Source organism: Crinia signifera, chromosome 7 (assembly GCF_055691185.1).
Source record: "Crinia signifera chromosome 7, ASM5569118v1, whole genome shotgun sequence".
NCBI lineage: Eukaryota > Metazoa > Chordata > Amphibia > Anura > Myobatrachidae > Crinia > Crinia signifera.
In genome coordinates, this window is record NC_139223.1 from 189,897,213 (window position 1) to 189,919,827 (window position 22,615).

Genomic DNA, 22,615 nt, shown 5'->3' on the forward strand with positions numbered 1-22,615 from the left:
TGATCAGGCTGTGAGTTTCTGCCCAACACTTTTCCCGCCACTGCAGTTGGCCAGGATCTGTTCTGTACATGTCTACAATACTATGTTCATATTGCTTGTGTGAACTAACCGCCATTTAAATGCCGGGGACTGCAGCACCCGATCCCATTCTCACTTCCCGGGTGAAGCAGTTCTACCCAGTAATTTACCTTTTAACACTTTCTTGCAGTATGCAGGGGTCATCCCAGGTCTAACCCAGGTAAAAAGCAGGGTTGGAAACCCAGGAACTTCAAACCGGGATGATCCGCCCACACTGAGAAAAAAAAAAAAACCTGTTAAAAAGGCAAATTACCGAGTCAAATAGCTTGACCTGGGAATTTGCCTAGCAGTGAAAACAGGGTATGACATTCACTGCTCTATAGAGAGCACTTCATTCTCATTAACCCAAAGAACTCAGTTAGCATCTTGTGATTCGTCACAAGATGAACTCTTCACATTCGGCTTCAGTAGGGACAGAACACTGTACACCAGCTGCCGCTCGCAGGCATATTTAATGACCTACTGACATTTATGAAACCTTATTGAACAGTCCACATTTGGCAGGAAAACACCTAAGACAATATCTCCACATTACTGAGGGGTAGTATTACAAAAGCCATATGTTTAATAGAAATGGTTTACTGAGCCATAACCCTCCAGTATGAAGTACTGTAATGCAGCCAAACACACATCATACATGTCAGTCTAGTGCACTATTTAGTGACAGGATACATAGTTTCTATATAGCAAAGAATACACTTTAAAAATGGAATATGTACATGTAACGAAGGTAGAGCTCCGGAGAGGAGTTGGATCACAGAATTCAAATTGAGACCATTTCAAGATCTACATATACATTAAGTTCTTGTAGGTTTCCAGTTGGCTACTAAATGCCATCATAAGTGGCTATGAGCTGGTAAAAAAAGACCCATCTTCAGTAAGTTCAGTAAACGAAGACAATGAAAAGTATAAAAAATAATAATTCAGCTACAGTTTGTACATTCCATTCATCTTCTATAATGCCGCTATGCCTTGGAAGTTGCTGTGCACCCAGCCATAGCTTCTTGTATTATCTGTAAAGAAACAATACATTGGGCATCATACATTAAAATCCTGTATTACAGGTACAGCAGCATCGGGGGAGCGTCAGGCTGCAGGTGGGAGAAGCAATGTTGCTGGCAGACAGAGGGAGTCAAGTAGCCAGCCCTAGGTATTTGTTTTGGAATATTCTGAAGTTCTGCTACTATAATGGGCATTACACGCACTTTTAAGAGAGCATTAGTATCAATTACACAGGGCCATGTTTAAGGGAAAGGAACATATATTTTCTCTAATCGGTGCTTGAATGACTGTTTAATACCAGCAACTTCTACTAGGTAAAAGCGATGCTTTCAGAGCCCAGATGTACGTAGTCCCAATGTAGTGCAATGGCTGCTTAACAGGCAGACGCTTCAGCGAGCTCTATAAAATGGGTTAATCTCCCATCTGTGAATCCCGAATACCACTGTCAGTAACCTAAAATCCCCATTTATCCCAGAATGTCTGGCAGCAAGACAAATTATATAAGCAGGAGACCAGACTTCAGATAACATTATGTAGTAGTGTCAGAGTTTGATAAATTAGGTATCCTCTTTAGGACTACAAACCTGATACACACACAATATATATATATATATCAATGAGGCGAGTGCCAAGACAAAAAGGTCCTTAGTACTAGAGGGCCAAACTTGAGGGAGACGGAATGATAAATGTCCAGCCAATCCGCTCCTTACTGTTCTAGCTTGTGTTTGAAATCGACAGGAGCGGATTGGCTAGATATTTATCTCTTTAACCCTTTGAGTGCCAAGTGAATTTATCAAAATCAGTGTGAAAATTGCCAAGCAAACATTTATTGATCATAAATGACCTGTGATGTTTACCTTATATAGTAAATCTAATCTTTTACACAAAATTTTTAATTTGACTTTATATACCAACTGTGAGTGACGCTGGCATTTTAGAGGCTATTTTGGACATCTCACAGATGTTGGTACTCCAGGTGAAAGCTTAATACAAGTCATTTCAACTACCACCTATCTTTAGGAGCAGGAGGTGGGCAAGTCTCATCTCTGAAATGGGAAATTCTATTGGTCACAGTTGGAAAGCCATACAAGCATAGGATTGGGCCAATATGGCTCACCAGCACCCATCCTCCAAATTCTAGATCTGCATTAAGCAGAATCTAAGGGAATAAGGAAAAAAGCACATAATCACATGGAATGTCCCTGTTCAGCTCTCTGGTCCAGTTGTCTATGTGACCAGGCAGTAAAACGTAACCGAAAGCAGTGAAAGAATACACGGTATCGGTAGAAGGCGCTAACTCATATGTTCTAGAAACACTTTGTGGACTCTTATGCTCGGACAGACCAAGAGGCCTCCTCACAATTCAGGTTGCTTTGGCTTTAGCACTCCAAGTGTAAAATTAGGGTAATAACCTTTTAGTGTCCCAGTGCGTTTAAGTTTATAGGTCCAGTAACAGACACCAATTCCCAATCAATCAACTTTTAGCCGGAACTGAATGGTCAATCACAGGAGTTTCTTCCATCATATCAGTTGCAGCCATAGGGGTGTGCTAAAAGAATACAAAAAAACAAAATACTATTTGTTATTATGGAGCACCTAAAGTTAAAAAAAAAAAAAAAAAAAAAAAAAAAGATACAAAACGCCATAACAATAAATTTTATACCATTTACAACAGGGAGGGCCAAAATCTGCCCTCAAGATCTACCAACAGTTCATGTATATCAGGCAACCTATGGCTCTATAGTAGGAATGAAAGCAGCATGTGTGACAATGAGACAGTAATGACTACAGCTGTGCACCAGCTAGGGAGTCTGGGAAATGTGACAGTAATGACTACAGCTGTGCACCAGCTAGGTGATCTGGGAAATGTGAGTTAGTAATGACTACAGCTGTGCACCAGCTAGGTGATCTGGGGAATGTGAGTTAGTAATGACTACAGCTGTGCACCAGCTAGGTGATCTGGGGAATGAGACAGTTAGTAATGACTACAGCGGTGCACCAGCTAGGTGATCTGGGGAATGTGACAGATAGTAATGACTACAGCTGTGCACCAGCTAGGTGATCTGGGAAATGTGACAGTTAGTAATGACTACAGCTGTGCACCAGCTAGGGAGTCTGGGAAATGTGACAGTTAGTAATGACTACAGCTGTGCACCAGCTAGGTGATCTGGGAAATGTGACTGTTAGTAATGACTACAGCTGTGCACCAGCTAGGTGATTTGGAAAACACGGGCCGTTGGTAGATCGATGCATGCCCATATGCTATGATCTAGCTACCAATGGTCTTAATGACCAACCAGTGGGGGATATTTAAGAGAATAAACGATAAGATCCTACATCCCTGCTCATTTATGCTGGTTTCACAAACCTGCTTTCAACCCGTTTTTGTAAACGTGTCTTAAAAAGTGTCAAAAGCCAATTAAACCCCTTTCATATTGCATGTTGTAAACTGTATATTGCAGATTCAATACAGTTTTTGTGCCTTTCAAATTCAACCCATTTCAAGCAACAAGTTCAAGCAGTGCGTCTTTGCAAGGAATCTCCTTTGTTTATTTCCTGCTTGTGGGCGGGGATCATGCAGGGAGATAACCTATCACCATTGTGTGGTTATCATTTGTAGCAAATACTGTTTGTGAGCTGTTCAGACTGCAGGGAAAACGGCTCAGAAACAGATAGGATCCAGCTTTTAACAAGTTTCAAAATACCGGTATTCTGTAACCGGTAAATTGACAATGGAGCTTTCACACTGCAGCTGAACCAGTTTTAAAAACGGTTAAAAAACTTCAAAATACCGTGTTAAAGCTGAAATGTGAACGGGGTATCATAGGTGTGTTTGGCACTCACTCACGAGGCAGGTTGTCCAGATAATTCTGCAATCTTCCTTCTCGACGGCTTCTCAAGACTCCTGTGAAGAGAGAAGAAAGTCAGCACAACTTTGCGATCAAACCTTCATTCAAAAGGGGTAGAGAATGAAAGCTCACCTTACCTATTCTTATGGCCCTCGCTTTCAGGTCTCACTGCTAGACCTATTGGCTTTCTGTCACACCTGTAGTGCTATCATTCTAGTAGGCTCCAATAGATGTTGCTCTCTTGCTAGACTGTCTTCGTTATTTCAGCTGTAACTAGTCTCGGGGGGAAGCTCCTTACTATCAGCATAGAAACTCCTGGCACTTCTCGGAAGCTTGCAGCTCTTGTTCCTGCTGTAACTCCTGCAATAAGGCTGACTGAGACCATACTGTAGTGCTAATTAGTTTGCCTGTAATCCACTGGTCTATAAAGTAGTACCGCTCGCAATTTACTAGTACAAGAGACCATACTTATCTGCAAACACACACATGAACTAAAGATCAATAGGTACCCCCCCAGACAATCCATTAAACCAGGTTTTCTGAACGTTAATTACAGTCCATGTTTTAAAGCAGATGTGGGGAACCTTCAGCTGTTGAACTACACATCCCAGAATGCTCTGCTAGTTTTAGCATGGCCAAATAGTAAAACTGCCGCAGTGCATGCTGGGATGTGTAGTTCAGCAACAGCTGGAGGGCCAACGGTTCCCCATCCCTGCTTTAAGGTTATGCATGCTAATGCTCAGATTTAATCAATACTTCAAATTTTATTTAACCAGCTGGACTCAAGCATGGATATCCTCAAGATCTGTAATGGTGGAATTGGGAAACCGGATTAAACCAGTTAACGCTTAAAACCAACCAAATAAGCTCCCGTTATGGCTATGGGTTGTGTATGATTGAAACATTGATTTAGGCAAGTGTACATTGTTTTTCTCCCCACAAGTTGTATAAATGTACAGAACTGAAAAGCAAGCTCTACAGAGCTAGGCCTCGCACCTATTTCAGCAAAAGCTTTCTATTATAAAAGTGTTCTTTACTGTACTATATTGTAATGGAGGACTGCGTCATAGAAGATTGACGTAAAGGGTAAAAATTACACCACTTACAATTTTGATATGAACTAGTTGCTTAAAATGAGCAATCTCTCAGCATGGCTAAAATGAACGCTGTATCGCATTTTCCTGCCCAGTGTGTACGGGGCTTAACTTGAGGTCAATGGATTTACAACTTTCTGGCTCCTACATTTTGCTGCCTGGTTCGTGAATCTTATTTCATGCAACAGTGGCTAAGTTCACACCGGTAACACGCAGATTGCGCATCAGTTACAGGTCAGACACTTCCTAATGGGTGAATGCAATGCATTCTCTAATCACCTCCATCTACATGATCGGTCAAGTGATTTATAAAATAAGCCCGTAATTTGGGCCATGTTGACCTTGTGTTTGTCAAATAGACCTATCCAACCATATGGTTTGCAGAGTAGATTTATCTCTGCATATATACATTCTGATTAAACCAATATCAGGCGATTGTCTACTTTATGGATTTAAACATTGAAGATCTGCGCCCTTTCCCTAACTAAGCATGTGGTGATTTCTGACTTCTTAAAGGAAAAGAGGGCTCCAGAACCTCTTTGTGACTTTGGAATAGATTAGGTCCTTTTTGGTGTAGTTTCTACTACCAGAACAGGTCAATACCATTTCCTAAAAGTGGCCTCAATTTTAAGGTTAATTGCATTTCGCTCAAAAACCTGACAGGTGGAAAGGGAAAACCCTTGCATAAGGTATAAGGAAGTGTAGCATAATTTGAGTATGACATGGTTTGAACAATACCATGGGTGCTTTCTATTATCCCGAGTTTGCCTTAGAACACCAGCATTATTGTTTGCCAGGTGTACCGGCCGCAAACTCCGATCCCTGTGCAAGACATGGTCACCTGTAGGGTATTTGAACTGCATGAACTTTTAAATAACATTGAAGCCATATAGAAGTAGCTTAACATTCTATTGGTAGAACCAGAGAGCAAAACCAGGACCTGCTCTATTCCAAGACCTTATTTAGCATTACATAACCAGCAAACGAAAATACATTCAAGTAAATACAACAAGAGAATACAGAACTGAAATTATCCGCTCAACATGGTCCATACTATTCAATGTGATGCTTACGATGTGCCATTGAGTTTAAACGCCAGCAACAGCACCTAATCTCGCACCCTTAGCAGGCTGGTTTCAGCTTCAAATTGCTTACTGCTCTGCAGAGCCTTGGCAAGTATCGGCTTCCGCCGTGACGATAGTTACCCCCAAAATCATGGCTTATAGGATTGACCCCTCAGTTATTAGGAATATTGAGTGCACCATCGAAAGTAGTAAAACACGTTAACCCAACTAGCTCTCAAAATAGGATTACTGGACTTGAGCTTTGAAATTAAGTTTGACAGAGGGGGGGGGTTAGCATTAAGTTGGAATAACCACTCCTGTGCAGATTGCAATGGAGGCACAGCCAGATTGCACCAAAGATCACTGTACAGTAGACATCCTCCATACACACCAATGCCACACAAGATTTATTGCGCAATCTGGCTGGTTGGAACAAAAATCTGGTAGTTTATGGGATCAGATGACAGTTGACCATTTGCTTTGAAATGCTGGAAAACTGACAAACTGTCATTCAAATATTACCAGATTTTTGTTTCAACCAGCCAGATTGCACAATAAATCTCCAAGTGTATGGCCAGCTGATTCCAAGCACTAGAGCAAAATCCTACTTGCGAATCACCATGGCAGACACTCCAAAACATTTAATACAGAACGTATAATCTATTACAGACATGGGTGCAATAGAAAACAACGTATACAATCTTTACATTGGGAGATTTCAACAAAAAACGTCTATGGTATAGTCAAGAGATTTGTTGTACACAAGTGGTGTCAAACTCATGACCCTCAAGCTGTTGTGGAACTACACATCCCAGCATGCCCTGACAGCTTTATCAACCCATTATATAAAATGTGGCAAGGCATGCTGGGACATGTAGTTTGACCTCACTGGTGTACACCATCTCAAAACCTGCATAGATTGACTATTGTCCACAGGGAAATCCCTGCCAAGTCAGTGGTACAGTATTGGCCACCAAGTATCTTGGTCATTTTGGTTTAACCACCTGTGCAATGAATATCGGCTTGGTACCAAACAAATACCTTCCAAGTATTCAGCAGTGTACTCGACTCAGCCGCTATGGAAACAGCTGTACTTACATCAGTATACACCCTTCCTTATTCACAAAGAAGTGGGACAACACGTGAAAAGGTCTCTAAAAGTAGGGAGTCCAATTTGTGAGTGAAAATGTCTCTATATTGGGATGGGAATATGGATTGCTGTAGAGAGCTGGTTGAGTGGGTGCGGGAAGTAGCGAGGGAGGGTCATAGCATAGGTAGCAGCAAGGAAAGGAGAGTAGAGGGAGGCGGCAGACTAGATGGATTTACTTAAAACACTTATTAGGTGGGCAGCCATTAAGATATATAGCGCCATTTCAAATGTAGCACTGGACGCAGGCCAATCAGGGGCCGCTGCTACATTTGAAATGCTCCTGACACTGTCTATGGCTGACCGCCTAAGTGCCATGCGTTCAGCATCTGAACCAAGTGCTGCCAGGCAAAAATGCACAACCCAATTCCATAAATACCAGGATTCAAATCCTGCCATTTTAGGCCAAAATCCCACGATAAGCTTCCCTACTGTAAAATAGTTCTAGGAACCATTGATCCCGATAAAAATGCTCCAGGCATGAGACATGTTACTGGGGTGAAAACCAGCTACACTTACTGTATCCCATTCCACAGGACTTTCTCTAAACCAATGGTTCTCAAATTCAGTCCGCAGGCCCCCACACAGTTCCCAGGTCACACAACAGGTGCACTCATTAAAGACTGAAACATTTTAAAAGGTAAGCTAATTATTTAAATTGATTCTGTGAGGAGACCTGCAAAACATGCTCTGTGTGGGGTCCCGAGGACAGACTGAGAACATGTGCTCTAAACTATGAGGCAGACCTATGGCTTGGAATCAGAGAAGACTTGACCTATTCCTGTAAAATAACTTATGTATACACTTAATTCACAGCAATTCAAATGGCACTTCAGTAGTTGGTGCCTTTTTATAATGGCAGAACTGTTAAAGTTATACATTTAGGTATAGTTTCATTTGGAAAGTCTGCACTTTCATTAGATCCTATTAGTCATGTCAGGAATTAATTTTCCTGTAAATTTTATATCATATCCTAAAGTCTTTGGGTTGGGAATACACCAACAATGAAGGAGCCTACATAACCACTCCGTCAGCGGGTCGCCTAGCGACACATGTACCGCTATATCTACATTACTATACCGGCACTGGCTGACTCATGAAAGACTTCAGTCATGTTTGCTGTATACTCCCGCAACCCGTTGGCGATATTCATCAGCTGAACAATTGATCTAGTGCTTAGTGTGTACTCAGGCTTTTCCCCAGACCAGACTGTTCTAGTGTAGGTTAAAGATAACTCAGCCAGGCAACATGGTAATGGAACTTGCTGTATAAATAGCCTATTGGACACTTGCAGGGCTATGCAGATTGTGTAACCCCGTTCCTCATGGCCAGCAGCCAAGGGATAAAATCTAGAAATATACAGACACGGCAAGCCATAGTCACCAATACAGTACTGTGTACCAAGTCATCCACATGGTGACGGACCAGTCACCCACATTGTGACAATAGGATGAGAAGACAAATGCTGGAGGCCTATTTTTCAGCACCTTTTTCACCAAATTAGGTAGGAATTGTGTCCTACCGCAGACTGAGCATTTGTAATGTCCACCAAGTCAGACACTGTCCAGTACTCCTGGAAATGTACAGTGTGCAGCACTGCATCATGGGCACTTCCTGGGATGAAGGTGCAACAAGCCACCATTGTGGAGGGAATCACAAGAAACCCTTTGTCGGATAAAGTGGACTCGTGAAAGTGGGCTGCCAGCTCCAAGGGAACGAGACTAGGCAGCCACCCGCAAACACTCAAGTGTACCCCCAGCTGGTCAGTCATGGCTAGGTATATAAAGTGAATGCAGGCCACTCCAAAACAAAAAGGAAGTCGGTACCATGCTCATGTCTGCTCTGCCAGCATCATGGTCTTATCAAAGGCAAATCTAGTCAAAGTGGCGAGACAAATCAAGCCATCTGGTCACGTGAACGTACTTCTGTAAAAATCATTACTCACATCACTTCCCATACAGACCTAGGAAGGGGAATACAGATTTGAAAAAATAAAAATAAATCAGTGCACCTGGCTTCCATGCCATGGGCTCCAAAGACTCGGTATAGGTAGATACAGGATGGGAAATCTTGTAATCATCATAACACAGATCTGGATCATCTGGTTACAGATTCTGCAAATGCAATAGAAATAAGCTGATCAAGGCCAGAGCTGGCATCACATGCCCTCGCTGATCAGGTCTGCATTTTTCTGCAGATCTCAGAAATTTGTTAGTGACACCAACAAACTTTCGGTCAAGCTTGCAATTAGAAAGAAAACTCGCTGAATGGACTCACGCATGTACAGTCGTTTGATAAACTTCAGCCTAGCGAAAACAGGGCTGCGCTGAAAACAGCCTAGCGAACCCCCCCCCCCCATTGCATTTACAGGCTATTTGGATTGAACCAGAAGTTTCAACAGCGACGACACCTCAAATATTGATGTGGCTTTTAATTGCCTTTCAGGACCCTCTTCACGTGTCAATGGTTACTATCCTGATTCTAGCAGTCATCTTGAAAATACCAACTAATGTGCTCCCTGCAAGGTGGCAGAGAGTCTAGTGGCTGCGGCCACTGGGGCTTGTATTATGCAGTAAGAGCAGACCCAGCTGCACATTCAAGGGACAGCGTGGGCAATCGTATTCTGAGCATGAGTACCATGTGCCAAAATACGCTGCTATTTCTGAAGTGTGGAAAAGACAAAGACGCTGTTTGAGTTAGAAGTTCCTTTAAGTGCCACGTCTACCGTATGTCAGGAACCAGGAAGTTACTGGAGCGCAGCTACTTTGAAGTCAGATTTCCTTATAGTTTCACTTCAACAGTCGTCTATAAGCTTTCCTCAGCAGGATGAATAAGTCTTCCACTTGAGCATAGTGCATTTCAAAAAGGTACCACCAACAAAATAAAGCAAACCAGCCAAGAACCTTTATATTGAAGGGGAGAGAATGTCAAATAATGCGCTGGATGGGTCAGTATAAGGTGCTAGGAGGATAACTAGCACATTAACGCCATAGATGACCTGTGAACAGGGTAGAAACCACCCAACATTCTATTCATATAGTTATGTAAGGTCTTAAGATATCTGATCAACCTTAACACACCCAAAAAGGTGGTGTTTTTAGGTATTAAGATACATTCCCAGTCTCTTCTATATTCTGCCATAGTAAACCCTTAGGTGGGCTTCCACAAGAGCTGCATTCACGCTTTCAGAAAAGGGTGCTCATATCAACTATACTGCATACAAACACTAAACCAACATGGTTGTAAGCTTAGTGTTCTAATTGCGGAGGTCTTAACTTACTACTCTTCATGGAAGAATGCTGCGCTAAAATAACTCGAGGCAAGCTTACAGATACAAGCCAGTTTATTAGAAAACATACAAGAGGGGGGCAAAAAAAATAAAAATTTACGTTTGTTACGTATCAACTTAAATAAGTACATGCAAGTAGTTCCTGGCTAGTTCTATACGGAAAGTTATATAATAACTTTGGCAAGTAGTGTCAAACTAAACTCAAGACGGCGGTTGTCCAAAATGGAGAAAAAACAAAAAGTCACACTAAACCCAATACACATACTTTTGTCAATACATCTATTAATCATTATCACTCCAGGTACAGCAACAGAAGTGCGACTATCACGGTCTAATACAGTTATACAAAATGGCACACGAGGCTACCTTACAAAACAGTTTGAATATGGACAGCAATTGATATTTTAGGCTACCAATCATTGTGCCAACAGGAAGCAAAAAAAATTACTTGACATTTGACCAGATTGAACCGGACAGTGTTGAGGATAAAGTAACAAAGTCCGTAAGACATTTCACTGGTGTATTTGCCTCATCGTCAGACTAATCTCAAAGAGATTACGGCGTCGGGTTTACAGAGGTGGTCACAGCACACAGAGCAACCAAATTCCACACTCACTACCAGATAATTGGTAACTTAAATCAGGGGTAGATTAAGCCTGGTGCAGCGGACGATGATAATGCCCCATAAAAAACAGAGCTCCTAACTGTCCCTTCTCGAAACCTAGCCTGTGATTTGGCAGTTAGGGGCTAGGTTTTAAAAAGGACAGCTAGGTGCTGATTGGTGATAATGCACCAGCCAATCAGCTCCTATCCCTTTTCAAACCCAGCTTCCAAGTGACAGGCTGTTTTGAAAAGGGACAGTTAACTGGTGATGACAAATCAATCAGCTCGTACTTTATCACTGCGCCAGGCTTAATCTGCCAACACCTTGACTTCTGGAAACTGGAGCTTTAATACATTTACATACGTTTCTTAATGGATATTCGTACTGGAGGTTTAAAAAAAAAACAAAAAAAAAAACCCTGGTTTTAGGGCTTGAAATACCACTGGAAGAAGGTTCACTCTGGTCACCGAGCTGCACTTTTGGATACTACCAGGTGCTCATTTGATAATAATCTGACTAACTCATGGATAATAAAAAAAAGCATGTTTATTGTTGGTTAAGCAATGCTTTGTGCCCTGATAAGTGGAGATACTGAACTACACAAAATTGTTTTAAAAGTTAAAAATGCCTTAATTCTTTATTCCTGGTTTCACTAGCACAATTTACAGGGCAATATACCTGATGTAATGGGGTAATGGGAGAAAGACTACAACAGATAAAAAGACCTCAGGAATGTACATCTAAATCAACACTACATTGCATTAATCACCAGCTGCACTGTTTGCAAACTGTGGCTATTACAGTCCTGAACAAGAAATGCCTCTGTATAAGCTGCGGTAACTTTTCTGACTATGGATCCTCGCTGCTCCTGTAGATTTTACAGTTCCTCTAATGCACATGGACGACTGTCTCAAAGTAACCTGCAGCTTTCCTGACAACTCCTCGCTCTCTTGCTAAGAACTGTAGCCTGTTGAATGATATAGGACAAGAAGGTTATTACTCAAGTGATTCTTCAGCCAAATCCGATTCATTAGCACAAGACAGGAAACAGCCGTTAGAACTTACCTTTTTCTGTTGTAGTCTCAAAACCTTCTGCTGCCGTAGCTGCCTCCACCACCAGCGCCGCCCCCTCCGCCGCCGGATCCGTAGCCACCTACAGATTAGTGAGGGGTTAGCCGCAGGAAGTTTCTTGCCAAAGCTCAAAAAAAAAAGAAAAGAAATGGAACGCTACTCACCACCATAGGGGCCGCTGCCACCTCCAGAGCTTCTTCCGCTGAAACTTCCTCCACCACCACCCTTCATGGGACCATAACTGGACTGCTGCTGCCCACCGTAGTTCCCAAAGTCATTGTAGTTGCCTGGAAATTGACAAGATGCGAGAAGATTGTTAACAAAAGCAGAGTTTACCGTAAAAATATCTATATAGGACACAGCAGTGTCTAGTCAGCGTACACATAGCTTAATAAACTTTTCCTTATAAGATTTTAGGACTAACTTACCTCCACCGCCGCCGCCAAAGTTTCCGCCTTCATTGTAGCCATCATATCCACCACTGCTGCCCCCACCACCACCACCGTATCCACCTCCCTGGTTTCCATAACCTGGGCTTCCTCCGTAACCTCTGCCACCATACCCACCAGGTCCACCACCATAATTGCCTCCACCTAGGTAGAAACAAACAAAAAAAAAAGTTGTAAGAAAGTGCATGTACGGCATACTGGGAGCTAAAGCCCTCTCCCTATATTCTATAATTTGGAGAACCTTAACTACGGAATTAAAGTACTTTGAAAGCCTGTAGTTGCCAGTAGTTGACAAATGACTGCTCAGTGAGCATCAATGGCTATGATGTATGGACAGGTATCAAAAGTGGAAATACATTTTCCACATTTGTTAAACAAGGATTTCTTTACTAGATAGTGCGGTTTTGATTTCCGGTCACACATCCCAATTTACACTACTTCCTGACTGGCTGCAGAAACAGCATTACCCAGTCTACCTCAGGGGTCTTCCCCTCTGACTAAGAACTAGCAAGTGAAATGCAGTTGCTGTTTTAGTGACATCTGCCGTAGATACTGTACTTGAGGCTGACTTAACATGGATTGGTCAGTCAGGTGACATTTCCAAGTTATACACAGTCCACATAAGGGTGAAGTCAACTCTTGTTTTGGCACCTGCCAACATTTCTACTTGCCACCTCTTGTAAAAAAAACAAAAAAAAAAACAGAAACGTGTGAGTCCTGTTTAGGCACCCAAACCGGACATTTCACATCGCGGCCAGGACTCTATGACGTCCAAAAGTAAGGGTCAACCAACTGAAAAAAACAACCAGAGCAAGCAAGGACCATGCCATTGAGTGATCAGTGCGAAATGAGAAACTATTATGTATAGCTTTCAAATTCGGTGTCGCAGTAAAAAGAAAACTATATTACTTTGCTTCAAAAAGGTGAAAAAAAAACAAAATCCATATCTTAGAAAGTTCTCTACCATGTAGAAGTAGCAGACTTACCATCTCCACCAAAGCCATTGTATCCATCTCCACCACCACCGTAGCCACCTCTGCCGCCGCCGCCACCACCACCATATCCACCTGCAGACAAAAATGGAGTTCCATTTGAATTTCTTCTACAACACAACATGGCTACGAGTGCACACATCCTGGGGCCGGAAGACTTACCACCTCCTCCTCCTCCTCTGTTACTGAAACCCCCACTGCCGCCGCCACCACCACCTCCTCTTCCAAAGTTACCTCCACTGCTTCCATAATTTCCACCTCTACCCATGAAGTTGCTTCCGCCACCTCCGCGTCCTGACAGACAAAAACACCATGGTGTCCAAAACTAGTGAGACTGAAAACCCCTTAATCACTTGTCGTTTCGCTCCATGAGCAATAGCTGTAAAAAATTCCCTTAAACTCCCAGGCAAACTATCTGTTCGGACACACTGAACAATACAGTTCAGTGATGTCGCGGGGTCCACCCGCTGAGCATGCAGTCGTTTGACCAGGTCAAATTAAGTTGCATGCACAGATGACAGCGGGAACCGTTAACTACCCATGGGAGCGCAAATAGTCTTAGTCTTTCGATGGATACACACTGGGTGCTATTGTGAACGATAGCGCTCAGAAGTGACAACACAATATATATTGTTCAGTATATCGCCCAGTGTGATCGCACCTTAAGACTCAAGTGTTCCCTCATTGGTAGAGCAGCTTACCTCTCTGGGTGCTGGCCGTTTGCATCTCCTGCTTTGAAAGTGCTTTTTTCACTTCGCAGTTGTGTCCATTGATTGTGTGGTATTTCTGAACTGAAAGACAAAAACAGAACTTTTATAGAGTCTATCAACTACACCAAGAACTTTCCACAGTTTAACATAAGATTTGCTACACATTTAGAAAAACATAGGTTTAAATAAGATTAATAAAAGTATTTGAGAGACTTGGTAAAAATAGATTTGGAAAAAACTGCCTTAACCTAATTCACCGGCAGCAAGTCAACCACTGAACCAGCACAATGCACCATTTCAACAGATACAGGCGTTCATCTCTAACAAAGCCATCACAGGCGAGGGTGCCATGAACACAACAGAGCCAACTTAACGTACTGGCAATTTCACTCACCAACAATCTTATCAACTGTGTCATGGTCGTCGAAAGTGACAAAAGCAAATCCCCTTTTCTTTCCACTCTGACGATCTTCCATTACTTCAATGGTCTCAATCTTGCCGTAAGTTTCAAAAAAGTCTCTCAAATGGTATTCTTCTGTGTCTTCCTTAATGCCACCCACAAATATTTTCTTTACGGTGAGATGTGCACCGGGTCTGACCGAATCCTGTGAACAAAGAAGTTTGTTATTTCTGCTGCCGAATCAAGGATTGCAAGGTAAGGAACAATGAAACACGGTATTACCTCTCTGGAAACGGCTCTTTTGGGCTCAACAACGCGACCATCGACTTTGTGTGGCCTAGCAGACATGGCGGCATCAACCTCTTCTACACATGAGTAGGTCACAAAGCCAAAGCCCCTGGAGCGCTTTGTTTGTGGGTCTCTCATAACCTGAAATTAAGACTTGTTTTTAGTAATGACAACACAGCTGTGATTGTATTAGCAAGGCGCTGAAGCATGATCTTCATGTTACAAGAGTAGGGCTTTATAACAAGGCATTATGGAGCAATAACCCTTAGACAGGCTGCAGAATCGGGTGATCTCAATAGACGAGAACCGCTGAAGCAGGCCAAACCAGCCATTTATAGTGGGGGACAGATCATCAAAACAGCAGGAAAGAACATGTGGAAAGTGGAGTTAGATGGTAGTAATGTCCCATAACCGCTGGTACTGATAGGGTTATGGTGAGGAGTGCACTATTGAGTTTAGTATATACGTGTAGTTTGGTATTCAACCTTGACCGTTAGTTCTAAGGATCTGAAATATTGGCCATTGGTATTCAATCTTGCCTATGCAGATCCAACTTTGTTACGCTGCAGCCGCACATTGCGTTTTGGCAGGATGCAGCAGGCTTGTGGATATATCCCTTTAGAGTAAGCATTCTGCTACACGGCTCCTGTTTGACTGCATCCTGCTAAAGTGCAATGTATACACAGCCATAGATTTAAATGTGCCGGCTCTTTCCTGCCAAAAAGGTGCCTGTCCAAACACAATGGGCGGTATTTAATGTGGGGGGCGAGCAGTGCCGAAAGCTTGCCGTTTGAGTATTCAAAGCAACCCCCACCAGCTCCATACCCACTGTTTCAACCTCGCCTGCTCCGAGGCAAGGTGGAAACGGCGAGTGCGGCCATCAAAACGATGAGGCTCGCCATTATATGCATTGGCTCCCTGCATTTGCGACGAGCCATGCCAGGGAATCCTAGCCACCCTCTGATGGCGATTATTTCCCGGATGGTGAGGATGGCTTTTCCTCGCTGAACAAAAGCCATCCTCGCTGTACAACACTCCCCCCCCCCCCCACTGAATACCGCCTATTGTGTAGACGCCTTCCAAGTCGAATCTGGAAGGCATCTAAAACAGCTGCTAGATTGTTAAATCCGCTGCCATTTTCGCCAATGCACTGCCTATCCGACTGCCTGAAACACAGACCGGTACTGAACAGGTAGAATGTAAATTAACCTGATCATGTCTGAAAAACCCGGTATTTCCACCTCTAGGAAATATCGACCTGATTGAATACCCATCCATAGCATCCTGCACTTATCAAAACATATGCAGCTCCTCTTTCTTGCCTGGGGTGTCACACTGCTGTGGTGCTTCTAGCACAAACAGATCTGTATTTCAGCAGAGAGAACACCATCATGGCCTCAAAGAGCTCCAACTAAACCAGTTCTCAACTTCAGTCTTCAAGTAGCCGCAACAGTTCACATTTTCCAGGTCTTTTCCACATTTTCAAGTGAAATTAGCTTCACCTGTGGATCTTTTAAAATGTGTCAGTGAGTAATGAGTACACTTGTGCACCTGCCGGGTGACCTGATAAACCTGAACTGCTGGGGGTACTTAAGGACTGAGGTTGAGAAACCCCACAATTCACATTAGAGACTTGTTTATTACAGCAGAGTAGCTTCATAGGATATAGAGGTCTGGCGCAATGGTTTAAGAAGGAAACTACAATATGAACAACTCGGATTCAAATGTATAGGACAGCTTGATACTTACTACACAGTCTGTGAGCTTTCCCCATTGTTCGAAGTGTTCCCTTAGGCTGTCATCTGTAGTTTCAAAACTCAGACCACCAATAAAAAGCTTCCTTAACTGTTCTGGCTCCTTTGGTTCGTGTCCCTACACAAGGGAGAACAATAAATGAAAGAGGCAATACCCAAGTACGGTACATACAATAATTTTCACTAGCAGAAACCAATGCCTATCATCCCAAAATGTGCCAGCCAGTATGAGTAATGGTCAGATAGGAGGTGAACTTGTCCACAACACCCACTCCATTTCATGAGTTCAAGCTAGAAGGGCCAAGTTTCTCTTAAACTACTGAAACCTTAGCACAAGGGGACACGGTTGGTTGGTCGACAGTCAAAAGGTGGACATGGGTTTTTCACTGTTTTTTGAGCTAACAGGCAGCATTTCATGCCCTACCATCCACTTGGGCATGGTGTGAGAATTAAATTGGGAGCAGAGCGCAGCCAGGCACCGTGCCCAAAGCATGGCGAGCGCAGAATGCCATGCGAGGGGACGTGGTGAACTTAAGACTGTTGACATTCAGGTAAAAAAAAAAAGTGAAAAACCACGTCGACCTTTTGACTGTCAACCTAACCCATGAAATTTAATAGGATGAGATTCAGAAAGATTTGGTAAGAAATCTCCAGGTTTTTTAAAGCGGCAATCATTTACACAGTGCAGTGTAAATGATTGCCGCTTTCAAAAAAACCTGGAGATTTCGGTACTTGTGTAGTTTCACGGCACCAGCGAAATATGTCCAAAAAAGTAACTTAACTCCATGCCAACATGGATAGTTCATACCTCCACTATCCATGTTGGCATGGAGTTGATTTTAAATAGTGTGGCGAGCGTAGCGAGCCCCGCAAGGGGACTCAGACGCATGGCGCCATGCTGGCGCTGTGAAACTAAACAAGTGCTGAGATTTCTTACCAAATCTCTCTCTCATCCTATTAAATTTCACCCTTTGTTTCTTTACAAACTAAATAGCAGCCAAGGTATATCTATAGAGACAAAGTAGAAGGTCTTTTTGCACCCTTAAACCAACACTGCTTATTGTAAATTCACATTACCCCTCTTATGCTGGCCACACATCAGACCAACTTTCCTCCAATCATCCAACTAGTTGGTTGGACTGAAAATCTGGTACTGGATGGGGGAAAATACAAATAAGCAATTCATACCTCCCAACACGACCCTCTTCAGGAGGGACACAATGCTGTGTTACTGGACTTCCCTAGTAATGTATGATTGCCATCATCTGTGGTGAGCTAGGTAATTGATAAGAAAGGCGTTTCACCACAGATGATGGCAATCATACATTAAGGGGGAAGTCCAGTAACAGCCATTTTGTCCCTCCTGGCGGGTCATGTTGGGAGGCATGCAATTTGCTCACAAACTCAGGAGAATGGACAAAAGCATTCAGTGAAATTGTTTAAATCAAATAGGTCCAACTACAGGACATTGTCTGAGTGACAGTTGTTGTCCATTTTCCAATTTAGGAAACAAATGAGTTAATTACATTTGCTCCTATGCAGTACCAGGTTTTTATTCCATCCAACCAACTAGTTGGATGGTTGGAGGAAAGTTGGTCTGACGTGTGGCCAGCATTAGTAAGGATACCAGAAAAAATATTTCCTACTATGTTACATAATGTAGTCCATTACAGAGTAGAAGGTGTTAAGGGCCCCATACACCTGCTTCTCAGGTCGTGATTTCCCCCCCCCCCCCCCCCCCAGATAAATTGTTTCTCCAATCTACTTGACTTGCCCATACACTACAGATTTGTTTCATTGATCGGCAGATTTTTCCTGTTAGAATGCCCACACAAAAAGATGAAACTCCAATAAACCCAGATTTTTTAAACATGTTTAAAAATCTTATTCAGCAATCGATTGGCGATCCCTATTAATTTTTGATTGGGATCGCCAAAAGGGGGAGCCCACACATTAAAGATTGTGACAATCATATCCAGAACAGAGGATGGTCACAATTGCTGATGTATGGGGCCCATTACTGTATTGGAGTTAAAAGTTAGCAAATATTGGCATGGAAAAGAGTACACTCACCTGATCTTCTGAAGTTGCCCAGTGATCCTAAAACAATACAGAAAATAGTTTACCATTACAGGATTCTCTCCCATGTACAGTACCAGCATGTTACCCAACCACTGATCCTAGCTGTACAACCTTCTAGAAATCCGAATCCGGCTTCTCCATAGCCTGTAGCTGTACATAAATCTGGAATATATACATTTGCTAGGACAGGAGACACTAGCGGTATACACCATCCAAGGCTACCATTTGAAAAGCTGACAAGATATGCTGCACTTGCTGGGATGGGATAAACTACCCACCATAATTCCCAATGTAGGACCTGCAAAGCCCCCAGATGTTAAGGGATTGGGACAATTAAGATCTATCTATATATCTAGATCACAATCTCAGACCATATCTTGGTATACTGTATATTGAAATGTTTCAAAGTACACGCTGATACTATACAATAAGATGGGAAATCTTTAATTAGCTAAAATACAAAAATGAGTGAAAATGTAAAGTCTTATGAAATCAGTCCCTTAGAACTCATCTGATCGATAGTCATGTACAAAGAAATACATAACACAGGCTTACTACATAACGTATTCATATTACTATGACAGATCTGCTCTACACACAGGTCAGCTGAACAGTCTTGCAAAGGTCTAAATGAGTGGTAAAGTAACTGTTAGATCGGTGAGACAATTATACTTGGAGCATGTGGGGCAGATAGGGCCTGAGGGCCTGAGGTGCAGTGTGGGGCCTCACATAACTACCATGTGCATACCGAGGCAAACATACAGGATTACTGTGTTTCTGGGATTAAATCACAACAAAGACTTGCTTAGGAGACTGGTCTCTGGGAATAACCACATAGTGCCCAAAATAAACTCACAGGAGCATGGCAGTGTACACTGGTCGGTGTCGTGGGTTCTAGCATGTTATGTTACAGTACATGCAATTAGCATGTTACATCACATAGCCACCATTTGCACTCAGTGATCCAGAAAAATGATATGGACTATTACCAGAAAAAAATAAGTAGTGATTTGATAAAATCAGAGAGATGTGAGCAGCATCATCTACTCCCCTAGCCAGGCACAGCCCTGTGATAAGGGCCACTAATGTATAACCCTGCACAGCGCTGTGCCGCGGGGAGAGGGCCACTAATGTATAACCCTGCACAGCGCTGTGCCGCGGGGAGAGGGCCACTAATGTATAACCCTCCACGGCCCTGCTGCAGGGATAAGGGCCACTAATGTATAACCCTCCACGGCCCTGTGCCAGAGGGATAAGGGCCACTAATGTATAACCCTCCACGGCCCTGCTGCAGGGATAAGGGCCACTAATGTATAACCCTCCACGGCCCTGCGATGCAGGAATAAGGGCCACTAATGTATAACCCTCCATGGCCCTGCGATGCAGGAATAAGGGCCACTAATGTATAACCCTCCATGGCCCTGCGATGCAGGAATAAGGGCCACTAATGTATAACCCTCCATGGCCCTGCGATGCAGGAATAAGGGCCACAAATGTATAACTCTCCATGGCCCTGCTGCAGGGATAAGGGCCACAAATGTATAACCCTCCCTGGCCCTGTGCCGGAGGGATAAGGGCCACAAATGTATAACCCTCCATGGCCCTGTGCCGGAGGGATAAGGGCCACTAATATATAACCCTCCACAGCCCTGTGCCGGAGGGATAAGGGCCACTAATGTATAACCCTCCACAGCCCTGTGCCGGAGGGATAAGGGCCACTAATGTATAACCCTCCATGGCCCTGTGATGCAGGAATAAGGGCCACTAATATATAACCCTCCACAGCCCTGTGCCGGAGGGATAAGGGCCACTAATGTATAACCCTCCACGGCCCTGTGCCGGAGGGATAAGGGCCACTAATGTATAACCCTCCACAGCCCTGTGCCGGAGGGATAAGGGCCACTAATGTATAACCCTCCACAGCCCTGTGCCGGAGGGATAAGGGCCACTAATGTATAACCCTCCACAGCCCTGTGCCGGAGGGATAAGGGCCACTAATGTATAACCCTCCACAGCCCTGTGCCGGAGGGATAAGGGCCACTAATGTATAACCCTCCATGGCCCTGTGATGCAGGAATAAGGGCCACTAATATATAACCCTCCACAGCCCTGTGCCGGAGGGATAAGGGCCACTAATGTATAACCCTCCACAGCCCTGTGCCGGAGGGATAAGGGCCACTAATGTATAACCCTCCATGGCCCTGTGATGCAGGAATAAGGGCCACTAATATATAACCCTCCACAGCACTGTGCCGGAGGGATAAGGGCCACTAATGTATAACCCTCCACGGCACTGTGCCGGAGGGATAAGGGCCACTAATGTATAACCCTCCACAGCCCTGTGCCGGAGGGATAAGGGCCACTAATGTATAACCCTCCACAGCCCTGTGCCGGAGGGATAAGGGCCACTAATGTATAACCCTCCACAGCCCTGTGCCGGAGGGATAAGGGCCACTAATGTATAACCCTCCACAGCCCTGTGCCGGAGGGATAAGGGCCACTAATGTATAACCCTCCATGGCCCTGTGATGCAGGAATAAGGGCCACTAATATATAACCCTCCACAGCCCTGTGCCGGAGGGATAAGGGCCACTAATGTATAACCCTCCACAGCCCTGTGCCGGAGGGATAAGGGCCACTAATGTATAACCCTCCATGGCCCTGTGATGCAGGAATAAGGGCCACTAATATATAACCCTCCACAGCACTGTGCCGGAGGGATAAGGGCCACTAATGTATAACCCTCCACGGCACTGTGCCGGAGGGATAAGGGCCACTAATGTATAACCCTCCACAGCCCTGTGCCGGAGGGATAAGGGCCACTAATGTATAACCCTCCACAGCCCTGTGCCGGAGGGATAAGGGCCACTAATGTATAACCCTCCACGGCCCGGTGCCGGAGGGATAAGGGCCACTAATGTATAACAATCCACGGCCCGGTGCCGGAGGGATAAGGGCCACTAATGTATAACCCTCCACGGCCCGGTGCCGGAGGGATAAGGGCCACTAATGTATAACCCTCCACGGCCCGGTGCCGGAGGGATAAGGGCCACTAATGTATAACCCTCCACGGCCCGGTGCCGGAGGGATGAGGGCCACTAATATATAACCCTCCACGGCCCTGCTGCAGGGATAAGGGCCACTAATGTATAACCCTCCACAGCCCTGTGCCGCGGGAAAGATCGTCCCTGAGCCTGCACACCCCAGTCCCTGAGCCCCGGGCACGGTGACACAGATAACGTGAGATCAGCGCGGTCACCCCTGGCCGGCTCCATCTTGCCGTCTCCACGCTTCCTGACCGCCGCCATTTGCTGCGCAGGCCGCACAGAGGGGGGAGGGGGAGCCGGCGCCATCCCAGCTGCTAGGCCGCGGCGCCCGCCGATAGAGAAGGGATATAGGCTCTCTGCAGGTCGGAACCATCCCGCGGGCCACACGCAGGGGAACTACAGGTCTCAGCATCCACAGAAGCGTTTACCCGGGACCGGCTAGGCGCCGCTTCCAGGTAACAGCTGCCTAATCCCGGTGTCTCCCTACATCCCCCACCCACCGATCACCTCATTAGCAGCCCCAGCTCTCAGTACTATGTACGGCACTCACCTCCATTCCTGGCCGGGGCATGACGCCGAGCTTACTCTGACTACGACCTCCGCTGCTGAGGAGAAGAGAAGGGAGACGGCACGTTCCCCGCTCACGTTACGGACGCTGGCTCCTCCCCCTTCTTTCTGCCGCTACGGCCCCGCCC

At 44.4% G+C, this 22,615-nt stretch overlaps 1 protein-coding gene across 6 annotated transcripts; it reads right to left on the reverse strand.

The window, feature by feature from the left end:
* Positions 1-620: 620 nt before the first annotated feature.
* HNRNPA3 (heterogeneous nuclear ribonucleoprotein A3) lies at positions 621-22,615 on the reverse strand. 6 transcript variants are annotated; one of them, XR_014450861.1, is made up of 14 exons: positions 22,471-22,615; positions 18,865-18,891; positions 16,787-16,909; positions 15,032-15,178; positions 14,744-14,954; positions 14,341-14,430; positions 13,802-13,933; positions 13,634-13,714; positions 12,627-12,791; positions 12,363-12,485; positions 12,193-12,280; positions 3,929-3,985; positions 2,493-2,629; positions 621-1,091 (listed from the first exon to the last, which is right to left on the reverse strand). XR_014450861.1 is itself a non-coding variant. In XM_083154725.1 (12 exons), the coding sequence occupies exons 1-11, from the start codon at positions 22,489-22,491 to the stop codon at positions 12,210-12,212; spliced, it is 1,176 nt and encodes a 391-aa protein (XP_083010851.1). In that variant the 5' UTR covers positions 22,492-22,614; the 3' UTR covers positions 11,656-12,094; positions 12,193-12,209. The 6 variants fall into 6 exon arrangements, 3 of the variants coding, with proteins under 3 accessions (XP_083010851.1, XP_083010850.1, XP_083010852.1); XR_014450859.1 differs by having other exon boundaries at positions 3,925-3,985; XR_014450860.1 differs by having other exon boundaries at positions 3,873-3,985.

Bases quoted from the DNA above. Each gene is read 5' to 3' on its own strand.
- HNRNPA3 (XM_083154724.1), bottom strand. From the start codon at position 22,491: ATGCCCCGGCCAGGAATGGAG. The intron at 14,431-14,743 runs GTGAGTGAAATT...TTTGTCTTTCAG, and splicing joins CACAGTTGATAAGATTGTTG to TTCAGAAATACCACACAATC. The intron at 12,792-13,633 runs GTAAGTCTGCTA...GTTTCTACCTAG, and splicing joins CAATGGCTTTGGTGGAGATG to GTGGAGGCAATTATGGTGGT.